At 62.0% G+C, this 11,517-nt stretch overlaps 1 protein-coding gene across 1 annotated transcript; it reads left to right on the forward strand.

Annotated features, from left to right (window-relative positions):
• The first annotated feature begins 500 nt into the window (after positions 1–500).
• On the forward strand, positions 501–10,849 carry CHRNG (cholinergic receptor nicotinic gamma subunit). The gene is made up of 12 exons (XM_006017096.2): positions 501–567; positions 2,599–2,738; positions 3,478–3,522; positions 3,908–4,014; positions 4,377–4,532; positions 5,467–5,564; positions 7,317–7,520; positions 7,884–7,998; positions 8,439–8,553; positions 8,873–9,080; positions 9,651–9,784; positions 10,550–10,849. The coding sequence occupies exons 1-12, from the start codon at positions 525–527 to the stop codon at positions 10,715–10,717; spliced, it is 1,533 nt and encodes a 510-aa protein (XP_006017158.1). The 5' UTR covers positions 501–524; the 3' UTR covers positions 10,718–10,849.
• The last annotated feature ends 668 nt before the right edge of the window (positions 10,850–11,517 follow it).

The raw sequence follows: 11,517 nt of genomic DNA on the forward strand, positions 1-11,517 counted from the left end.
TCCGGGCTCTCCCAGCAGCCCTGCCGGCCCCTTGGCTCTGCCAGTCTTTGCTGACCAGTGACTCTGGGCATCACAGCCAGGACCCAGGGGCCTGGGAGCCCTCCAGGCACAGCACAGGGTGGGGAGGCCCTGGCACAAGAGCCCACGTCCAGGGGGAGGGCAGGCATTGCCGTGCCCAGTATGCTGGGATGATGGGGGCGCAGCAGGATCAGACAGGGGCAGCCTGTCTCTTGTCCCTGCTGTGGGCACTTTGCCAGCCCCTCTCGGGTGCTGTGGCAGGACATGTCTGGAAGGGACATCTCCCCTGCCCCAGCTGGGCCTGTCCCTGTCCCTGTCCCATGACCCCACTCCCCACTGTCATTTGAGAGCAGCTTTAGCCCCCGGGAGGAGAACAGCTGACAATGCCGTGGCTGGACAGCTGGGCATTGTGCCGGGGAGGAGGGGCACAAGCCACCCACCCCAGCCCGAAATAAACCTCCTGAGCGCACACTGGCCACTGTCTCGGGACAGAGGCTGCTGTCACCATGCGCTGCATGGCTCTGCTCATGGCCCTGGGCTCCCTCGCAGGTAGGCATTGCCCAGCTGGCAGGGGCAGAGCGGGGCTGGGGGCAAGGGGCAGCCCTGGCTGGGCTATGCTGGGTGGCATGAGCTAGGGAATCAGACAGGGCAGGGCAGGCACCCCTTGGCTCTGACACAGGGCCAGCTCCTTTGCCCCCCATTCCTTCTTTGGGCTCCATGGCCCTTCTGGCTGGAGGCACAATGCCCTCCCTAGAACCTGCCCCCTCTCCAGCCCCAGGGGTGCAGCAGAGCCCACCCTGGGCTCATCATCCCCCGCTTGTTCCCATGGACAAGTACAGCCGCTAGCACGGCTGACCGGGCTGAAGCTAAAGGCACAGCCCAGTGAGCACCTCTGCGGGCTGGCTCTGGGCCTGACGTGCAGGGGTGGCCATGGGTTTAACCCTACCGGAGAGGGGATTTTGCTGGTAATAGCTCCCTCTCCACGCATAGCACACCGCACCAGCCTAGCCAGTGAGCTGGGACCACTCTCCTCCTTCTGCTTGCAGTGTGCAAGAGCCCGAGACCGCGGCACAATCATTGCCAGGCACTGTTGTAATCAGGGGCCAGCTGCTGAGCCTGTCTGTTAGCAGGGGCTCTGAGCAGGGAGCACACACAGAGAGTGAGCTCACACATGCATGCACATACATACATGTATGCATATGCATATATATACACAAATGCTGAGCTCTCACACACCTGCGCACATACACCCTGTGAGCTCTCACACATGCATACATACATACACATGCACCCCTCATGAGCTCACTTACACACACACTGCCCCCCGTGAGTTAGCATACACCCCCCCATGATCTCACACACACACACACACCCATGCACACACCCTGTGAGATCACACGCACACACCGTGATTTCACACTCAGACATGCACACACCTGCCATGACCTCACACATCTATGTATACATACACGCCCACACGCACACTTTCCCCCATGCATGCATATGCAGGTACATGCACATATACACAAGTTGAGCTCATACGCACGCACTGTGTGCTTGCTCTGTCTCTCACTCACACACATACACACACACTCACACTCACACAAGGGCACAGGCTGAGCTCAGCCAGCCTCCTGCTGTCTGGTCTAACACACTTCACACTTTCCAGTGAGCAGCAACAGTTTTGCTAATTAAAGCAATGTGGGCACGTGGGGCCTCTCCTGCAGCTTGTGCAGCCTGTGAGGTGCCATGTGGAGCCCACAAGGTCCCGTGTGGACCCTGTTGGGCAGCTGCTGCATGTTGATTATTTAAAATGAGAGGAAATAAAATCGTCCATGAGGTGACAACTGGTGCAGGCAGGGGGGTGCAGTTCTGGGCGGGAGGTGCCAGGCTGGCTCTTGGGCCCCCACTAGGCTGTTTGGCAGGAGCTAAGTAAAAGGCTGTCCCAGGGGAGGGAGCAGGTGGCCCAGCCTGGGGCTGCAGGGGAGTGCTGGGGGATGGCTAATGGCTCCCATCCCTCTACCCTGTCCATCACCAGCCACGAGGGTCGTCCCCTGCTGCAACGCACCAAAACACAGGCTTCCCAAAAGAAGGTGCCCCCTGAGCCAGCAGCAGGAGTAGGTTTTTATCTTTGGGCCCAGGCAACCCCAGCCTGCACTTGAGAACCTTTTGTTGCTGGTTCAAGTCCTGCTTGAGGGCTGAAATCAGCTCCCAATCTAATGGTGCCCCTGTGTGAGAGCGTGCAGGGTCTCAGCCTATTTGGGGTGGGGAGGCAGAGCCTGCCGCACAAAGCTCAGTGCGACCTGGCTGTTAACCTGCCTTAGGAGTCTGTGGCATGGGCAAGGCTGGGTGGGGCCTAGCGGCTGAGCCCCTGCAGAAGGGGCCAGGTGTGACGGGTGCTGGGGCCATTGTGGTCCTGGCTGCACCCGCTCTGGGCATACCCAGGCCCCTGGCTGGGGCCGGGAGGTGGCACCGTCCAGGTGGCAGAGTGCGGGTAGGTGCCATAGCGGGCTGCCCAACCCTCTCCAGCAGACACAAGGATGAGCCACCCCACTCAGGCCCATGCCACCCCCTTCTCAGGTGTCCTGGGCAGAAACCAGGAGGAACAGCTGCTCAATGACCTGATGGCCAACTACAACCGGAACCTGCGCCCGGCCCGGCGGGAGGAGGACATCATCGACGTCAGCCTCAAGCTCACGCTCACCAACCTCATCTCCCTGGTATGCGGAGCCGCCCCCGTCCCTTCCCACCGCACCGGGGTGTCCACGGCGGCACCAGGCAGGAGCGGGTTCAGAAGCCATGGGCTTGGGCCTGGCCTCTCTCCTGGCTTTGCCCCTTCTGGCTGGAGGATACCCCTTGGCAGCACCGCCTAGGAGCAGAGATCCCAGAGGCCATGGACACTGATGCCAGCCGCAAGCCAAGGCAGGGCACCTGCAAAGGCACCGGGTCCTGAGCAGGGACAGCCAGCGCCTGCCCCTTCCACTGCCTCTGCCCTGGGACGAGGCTCCCTGCCAGGCCAGCAGCCTGTGGCTCGAACTATGGGATGCTCTGTCTCAGCTGCCTGTGGTGACAATACCTGGCAAACCTGGCAGCTCCCATACTGGGCAGGCTGGGAGCAGGGCAGGGGCCAGTACCCTGGACAGGTCGGGGGCAGGTGCAAGGGAAGCAGTTGCCCAGGTTGCCATTTCAGGCACTGGCCTGGCTAGCCCTGCAGACTGGTGGGGGCTGCGACCCTGGGATGCCATCCTGCTCCGGGCCAGGGTCTCTGTCCTAGATGGACCCGCAGTGTGGAGGGCCCAGGGATTGCGGGGGAACAGGGATCTGTGCTGGACCCCCACGAGGAGGGGCGGCATTGCCCTAGGCACCTGTGCAGGCAGGGCCATAGTTGGGGGGAGTGGGGCAGGGAGGCAAGGCGACTGCAATCCCACCGTCTTCCTTTGGCTTTTCCCCGGGTTCCAGAAGGAGCGGGAGGAGATGCTCACCACCAACATCTGGATCGAGATGGTAAGGCCCCCGGCACCCGAGTCAGGCCTGCCAGGCTACAGGCACGGCCACCAGCTGGGCACGGGCCACCAGGGCACTGACCCCCCCAGCTTCACCCTGGCCTGGAGGCAGAGGCCCGCACAGCCTGGAGCTGGTGCCCCTTGGGCTCTCGGACCACCAGGCACAGCCCAGCCCAGCACAGAGGGCAGCTCAGGCTACTGGGCCCATCCCTGCCTGCCCTCTTCCCTAGCACGCATCCTAGAGCAGTCCTGGTCCAGCCCAGCTACCAGGCAGGGCACACATCGGTGCCTGGGGGTCTTCCCCCCAAGGCAAGGCACCGGGTACCAGAGGGTGGACACTAGCTGACTCTCCCTGGCCCTCCCCCACTCTGCCCGCCTGCTTCCAGCAATGGTGCGATTACCGGCTGCAGTGGGACAAGGAGAAATACAACATCAGCCTCCTGCGGGTGCCCTCCACCATGGTGTGGCTGCCAGACATCGGCCTGGAGAACAAGTGGGTGTCCACAGGGCTCAGGCTGGCAGCAATGCCAGGCAGCACAGAGGGGCGGGGGTGATGTGGGGCAGGGCGGGTAGCTCAGTCCCATCTCCAATGAGTTGCAAGTAATGGGAGGCAGCAGAATCCCTCCCAGGAGTGGGGCCAGTTCACTCTGGCAGGGAGCAAGGGTGCGGGATACCCACCCCCATCCCATCACAGCTGGGGGTGCCCAGGGCTGGGGGGACCTAGCCAGTGGCCAGATGTGAGCACACCTGGGGGGGCACTGGTCCCCTGAGGGCTGCTGTGAGGTCCTGGGGCAGCGCGGGGGGAGCTGCAGCCAGGGAGGGACAGTCCGGTCTGACCCCAGTCCTGCCCTGCAGCATCGACGGGACGTTCGAGATCACACTCTACACCAACGTGCTGCTAGAGCCCGACGGCAGGATCCAGTGGCTGGCCACCGCCATCTACCACAGCTCCTGCTCCATCTTCGTCACCTACTTCCCCTTCGACTGGCAGAACTGCTCCCTGGTGTTTCAGTGAGTGCAGGGGGTGGGGGAAGGGTAGGGGGGGCAACGCTGCGCCTCGGACCCGGAGGGACAGGGGCAAGGTGCGCCTGGATTTACGCCCCCTCGAGATGTGGCTGTTCGACCTGCCCTCCCCACCTCCCTGTTCGGCCGTCAGTGGCAGACACCTGGCACGAGCCCTGGAGGCCTCTGAGCCGGGATCAGACGTGACCAAGCCCAAGAAGTTGCAGGGACTTGTCTACATCAGGGAGATGCTGCCATCACAGATGCTGGGGCCGCAGAGCCCCTGGTGGAGACATGGGGCAGTCTGAACACATCCAGCCCCGAGGGTTGCTGGCATGGCAACATTGGTTAAGGGGCACGACTCCCCACCCCCGAGCTGGCATTGCTCTGCCGGCAGGATGCTACAGCATTAGCGCAGCGGGGTCCAGCAGGCACAGGTACCCCCGCTGCTCAGCTCCCCGTCTCAGACCTCCCAGCCCCAAAGTCAATCAGAGCGAGACTGGGGGTGTGGGCTGCCAAGGCAGGTGGGGCGAGGGGAGGCACCTATGCAGCAGGATGGGCCCGGAGAGGCTTTGCCGTTTGCCTGCTCTTCCCAACAGGCCCTCGTTCTCAGATCGGGGGCAGACCCGGGTGGTACATCCCAGGGCCAGTGACAAAGGACCCCCCCCTTTCCCACAGCCTGCCGGCACCCCACCCAAAGCTGGTGGGAGGGAGATCCCATCAAGAGCCAGCACAGTCAACTCCCTCTGCTTGACAGCGCACCCCAGAGCTGGGCCAGGCACGGGGAGGCAGCCCCCATGGGGGGCCCTGCCCTCCCCCAAGTCCATGATGGAGATGAAGCTGCTCAGGTGCTGCTGCCTGGGGCCTGGCAGACCTGCAGCACAGCTCTGGCCCTGCCCGCCGGCGCTGCTAATGCCCTGCCCACTCCTTACACCCCACACAGGTCCCAAACCTACAGTGCCAAGGAGATCAACCTGCTGCTGACGGTTGAAGGTGGGAAGACCCTTGAGTGGATCACGATTGATACCAAAGCCTTCACAGGTGCCACCTCACTCTCAGACTCCCGGCAAGACCCAGCCTGGCCCAAGCCTCCATCTGACACCCATGCAGCCCGGCCAGCCAAACCCGCTGGGGCAGGCCAAGTCGGTTTTAAGCCAAGTGGCTTAAAACTGAGGCAGGACTGGCTCAGATGGGGACCGGCAGGGCCCCGAAACCCTTTGCCTTGCTCCCATCCACTACCATTGAGGCTTGCAGCTCTGAGCAGCACCAGTACTTCGTGGGTAGGGACGGGGACCTGGAATGGGGCAGCCTTCATGTCATGCATGGGTCTCATGCCCTCCCCTGGGAAACCTCGGCTCTGTCACTCACCCTAAGGAAGGAAATCAGTCTTGGACATGAGCTCCCTCCCTGCCATGCTCCAGCCCCCAGGTTAAGTGCGGTGCCCAGGGTCACCCAGGGAGCTGTGGTAGAGGCAGCACCGAGCTAGTCCAGACCTTGTCCAGACAGCAGCCCCCTTCACTAAACCAGGGCTCCCAGAAGCAGCTCCATCCTGAGATTGAAGGAGCCAGGGCCCCCAGGCCAAAAGAGCTGTATGGGGTCCCGCAGCCAGACAACGCCAGGGTATTTATGCACGCAGAGGCCTCCTAACTCATGAGTTCAGCTCTGCCCCCAACTACACCCCCAGTGCAGAGGTGGGGCACAGATGCCCTTCTCCTGCCACAGCCTTGTCCCCAGGTGCTGGAGCTTGGACGTGCATGGTCGGGGCTGCCTGGGCTTCCAGGTTTCCTGGGCAGGCACTGAACACGGCTTATGGGCCTGCCCCCACCTCCCCAGCTGCAGGTGCCCCCCCCCCGTCTGCCCGCCCGCCTTATTAGCGGTTCGCGCCGTTCCACGGGCATTCAAGGCATTTGTCAAGCAGCGAGAGGCGAGATTTGTTTTTCTAGCCCTCGTTTTCGGTCTCCCTGCCTTTAAATTGCTCCTAAAGCAAACAGTTACCGGGCGCTGATGGATTGGGGGAATGCAGCTGTCACGGGCAAGCGATGACGTTTTCCATCACATTTTAATTGCATATTGAAGGAACAAAACGCTTCTCGGGCCGCCAGATTTATTTTTTCATTACCAGGCCGAGCCCGAGCTCGAGACGGGGAAAATCCATCGCTCCCGCAGTCGACAGGGAAACAACGAGACTTAATAAGGCGTCACGCTCGGCTCACCCCTCCAGCAGGATGCAGTGGGGGTGGGCAGGGGGGAAGTCAGAGCCAGGGACGGGGGATGCCCAACACCTTGCAGGCTTGAGCCCTGGGATGCCGGGCTTGCCTGAGATGACTGCTCCAAACGTGCCCAAGGCTGCACGTGCCAGAGGCTGCACACTCCTGCATGTTGCAGGGACAGCTGCAGGTCCTTGTCTGCCTCCGTGGGACTTCTCCTAGTTTGAAGCCTCCTCTCCAGGGCCAAGTCCCTCACCTGGGGTGTTCTGGCTGCCCTGGTCTTTACGGAGCCTTTTCCCAGGGTCTGTTCCCCTGGGGGCACCACACAGTGAAGGGCAAGACATGCTGAGCTGATCCTTGGCACTCACTAGGTTGTGCCCGGGCAGGACCCATGGCTGGGCCAGGACCAGGACCAGGCTCTGACCCAACACCTGCGCCGATGGCTAAAGGGGGCTCCCCAGTGGCCTCATCCGGAGGAAAGCAACCTTGACTCCTTAGACAAGGGAAGGTGTGGGGGGCAGAGCCCTACGAGAGCTCCCCCTGCGCCGCGGGTGGTCTCCGTTCTCATGGCCTCCCCTCCCAACAGAGAACGGGGAGTGGGTGATCAAGCACCGGCCGGCCAAGAAGCTGGTGAACGCGGGGCACTTCACCCCCGATGACGTGGGCTACCAGCAAGTCGTCTTCTACCTCATCATCCAGCGCAAGCCGCTCTTCTACATCATCAACATCATCGTGCCCTGCGTGCTCATCTCCTTCGTGGCTGTGCTCGTCTACTTTCTGCCTGCCAAGGGTAACGCTGGCACCAGGCGGCTGTGGGACCACCTGTGCCATAGGCGTGAAGGGGGCAGGCTGTGTGGCTGGGCAGAGGGAGGAAGTGGGGGACAGCCACCGCTGGGAGACTGGCACCTGGGCCCACTGCCCATCATTTCCCCATCGCATGGGCTTGGGGACATGGAAGCCAGTCCTGTGGGAGCAGACACTCCTGGCTGCCGTGTCAGTCCCTAGGGCTGGCTGGACTCTCTCTGCACAGCCTCCCACTGCCAGTCCCAGGACCATCGGTGTCCTAGGCATGCCTAGGCAGAGTTAGGCCCTTTCCAGGTGCCCTGGGACCCCGTCTCATGTGTCAATCCCCTCACTCTCCACATCCTGGCAGCGGGTGGGCAGAAGTGCACTGTCTCCATCAACGTCCTCCTGGCCCAGACCGTCTTCCTCTTCCTGATTGCTCAGAAAGTCCCTGAGACCTCCCAGGCAGTGCCGCTCATTGGGAAGTAAGTGCCTCCTCCCCTAGACCTGAGGCGTGGGGCAGGGCCCTGCCGAGCTGCCAGGCGGTCCTTGCTCCAGCCCAGGCTCCTGGCTGTAGCAAAGGGGGCAGAAGAAACAGTGCCCCAAAGGCTGATGGCTGGTAGATAGCACGGCCCTGCTCCCAGGGGAAGGGCTGGACACAGCATGGGGGGATTGTGGATGGGCTGGGGGCCCATCACCCTCTGTGTCAGGCATAGCAGGAAGGTAAGCGGGTCTTAGAGGCCAGGGGCTCCCTGGCCAGGCAGCTCCTAATCCTTCTGCATCTTTATGGCTCAAAGAAGGGGTAGATGAGCAGCCTCTCCATCCCACTTAGCCCCCGCTGCTCTCTTGCCTCTTGGGCTGAGATAGCTGCGGCAAGCAAGGGGTCCGGGTACCAGCTTCCAAGATGTCCCCGCTCCATTCCCAGGTACTTGACGTTTCTCATGGCGGTGACGGTCATCATTGTGGCCAACGCAGTCATCGTGCTCAATGTCTCTCTGAGAACCCCCAACACTCACTCTATGTCCGCGAAGGTCCGCCAGGTAGGAGGGGCAGGGCAGAGCGGGACATCCTTGCCTGGCAGCGGTGGTGCATTTACCTTCGGCACAGGGCTGTGGTGCATTTACCATGGAAATACCAGCCCCAGCACGTGCTTTGAAAGGCACGTGGGAACCAAGACACTCTGCACCCCTAAGTGGCACTTGCCCTCCCTTCGGGGGTGCAGCTGGGTAGAAGTGGCAGGGGAGGTTACAGTCATGGGCCTGATCCTGCTCTCATGAGCACCAGTAGGAGCCCCAGGCCTGGCCCGTTGCCCCAGGCTTGGCATGGGCATGACGCTGCTGGTCCCCACTGCGCCCCCAGCTCTTCCTGCGGCAGCTGCCGCGGCTCCTGCGGATGCACATGCGGCGGGATGAGGCGGGGGATGCTCCCCCCGTGACGCGGCGCCGGAGCTCGCTGGGGCTGATCGTGAAGGCGGACGAGTACGTGCTGTGGAAGGCCCGGACCGAGCTCCTCTTCGAGAAGCAGAAGGAGAGAGATGGGCTGATGAAGGCCGTCCTGGAGAAGATCGGTGAGCACACCTGGGCCAGGTGCCTAGGTCATACGAGCCCATCCAAAGCACATGATCCTGTCCCAGCAGCAGAGAGGGGCTCCCTGCAACCACCCAGGACCTGCTCAGGGAAGGTGCAGAGTCCAGGGCTCACAGGCCTCTCCCCAGCCCCACGGTCCCTGTTCACATCTGCAGCCATCCCCACACAGGGGGAAGGGGGTCTTCCCCCTCCCCTATCCCAGTGTCACCATGCAGGAGCCGGAGAACCATGGATGCAAAACCAGATTCAGGCCCTAGTTCACTTCCATGTTTCCCCCCTTTTTTACGATGTGTAATTGGCCAGCTCCAGGCACATGGTTCCAGATTGGATCGACACTTCTGTGGATGTGAGAGGATCCCAGTCCAGAATGGGAGGTTTTCCCAGCAGGGATGTCCCCGCTGGGTCAGGGCTAGGCCCATCTGGACCTCAGGGCAGTGCCCAGCTCAGCCCCCAACCATCACTTTGCTAAGGGCCAAGCACATCAGGCTGAGGCTTTCCCATGCCTCCTGCCACCTGGAGCTGCCCCCTCTCCTCCTCTTCCTCATTTCCAGGGAGAGGGCTGGAGAGTGGCTGCACCCAAGATCTCTGCAGCAGCCTGGTGCAGGCCAGTCCTGAGATCCGGGCCTGCGTGGATGCCTGCAACCACATCGCCAAGACCATCCAGGAGCAGAACGAGTTTGACAGCGTGAGTCTGTCCCCAGGAAGGGGAGGCTCCTGCGGGCCGAGGGGGCATGTCGGGGGACCCCAGCAGGGCTCTGCATGCATCAGAGTCCAAAACAAGCAGGAGTGGGGGGGAGAGAAGCAGGGAAGGGGCTCTGGCAGCGAAAGGGGACAGCAGTCTCATGGGGTCTGCTTACACTGCAGCAGCCATCTCCGCCAAGGCGTCCCCAAGCCCAACCCAGGCACTCCTGCTCCCAACCAGAGTGCGAGTACTTGTGAGCAGAGGAGAGCAGCCTTGGTGCTGCCTTTCCCAGTCTGGGGCATGGGGAAAGGCAGTCCGGGCTGTCCTGCATAGGACGTGCTGATGCAGATATAGCTGTGACTCCAAAAAGGGTTGGAGAGCAAAGCACATGGAGGGCAGGGGCTCAGTCTGGAGAGGAGAAGAGGGGTGCGACAGCACTTGTTAGGATGTAGGAAGAGAAACACTGCTCTCTCCTCTGTACAGGGCAGGACCCATGTCCAGGGGCTTAAACTACAGCATGAGACTTGGATCAAACGTCAGGGAACCTGCTGGGCAGCAGGGCATTGGCATCAGCTGCCCATGCAGGAAGGGTCGGGAACAGCTGGGCCTGAAAGGGTTCAGGGGGTTGAGTTGGGGTCCTTGGGCTGGCAGGGAGCTGTGGGGGCTTTCAGGTTAAGCAAGGTCCTCATCCAGGATGCCCAGGCCAGGGGGAGCATTTGCCCACAGCAGACCTGGACCTGGACCTTCTCCGGGTACCTTTCGCTGCAGGAGAATGAAGAGTGGATCCTGGTGGGGAGGGTGATCGACCGCGTCTGCTTCCTGGTCATGGCTTCCCTCTTCGCGTGCAGCACCATCGGCATCTTCCTGATGGCCCATTTCAATCAGGCTCCTGCACAGCCCTTCCCGGGGGACCCCAAGAAATACCTGCCGGAGTGATCCCAGGACAGATGCTGCTGGGACTCGCACTGGCTGCAAGAGGCCAAACCCTCCCTCCCAGGCAGGAAGCCCCTGGCTGCACCATTGTCGCTCCAGGGTCTCTTCATCTGAGGGCTTCTGGTCCACATTGGGTTTGCTGCTGCCATCCCACCCTGCTGAGATACCTCCAGGGTGTAGATGACCAGACCCAGCAGCCAGGCCTGCTCTTGGGAGCCACAGACAGGGGCAGTGTCATTGCAGCCAGAGGGAGATGGCAACTGGTTTGGAGGAGCCAGCCAGAGCCTCCAGCTGCCATCCCTGGCTCCCACATGCCTGAGCAAAGGACACTGAACCGAAGGGCCTTGTGGCGGGTGGGAGGGCTGCTGGGCCCTGAATGCCTATGTCTTGGGGAACGGGCTAGTGCCATCCCAGCTGGGGAGAGGACAGGGCACGGCAGGCGGCCATGCGAGCTCACTCAGGGTGACGAGGCATGCGAGTAAACCCCGTGCAGCTCTCACGCCTTCTGTACTGTTTTTCTGGCAGCAGGGGGGAGTGCACGAGGGACAGAAAATGGGGCGAGAAGAGCAGGCACCTGTTAGGACTTCAGGCCCCAAGCATCAGAACATGGGGTGTAATTGCTGCTCAGAAGAGCTGCTTGCAGATCTCTTCCCTCTGCCCAGAGCTAGGGAGAGACCTGGCATCAGTCCCTGCTGCAGAGCCCATGGGCTCAGCCCTAGGCAGACTCCAGCTACTGCTAACGGGGCACCGCTGGTGCCCACAGAGTTCACCTGCAACCCTTCCAAATGGCAGCCCACAACCTG

This window comes from Alligator sinensis, unplaced genomic scaffold (genome assembly GCF_000455745.1).
Source record: "Alligator sinensis unplaced genomic scaffold, ASM45574v1 scaffold301_2, whole genome shotgun sequence".
Lineage (NCBI taxonomy): Eukaryota > Metazoa > Chordata > Crocodylia > Alligatoridae > Alligator > Alligator sinensis.

Bases quoted from the DNA above. Each gene is read 5' to 3' on its own strand.
- CHRNG (XM_006017096.2), top strand. From the start codon at position 525: ATGCGCTGCATGGCTCTGCTCATGGCCCTGGGCTCCCTCGCAG. The intron at 4,533-5,466 runs GTGAGTGCAGGG...CACCCCACACAG, and splicing joins AACTGCTCCCTGGTGTTTCA to GTCCCAAACCTACAGTGCCA. The intron at 7,521-7,883 runs GTAACGCTGGCA...ACATCCTGGCAG, and splicing joins CTACTTTCTGCCTGCCAAGG to CGGGTGGGCAGAAGTGCACT.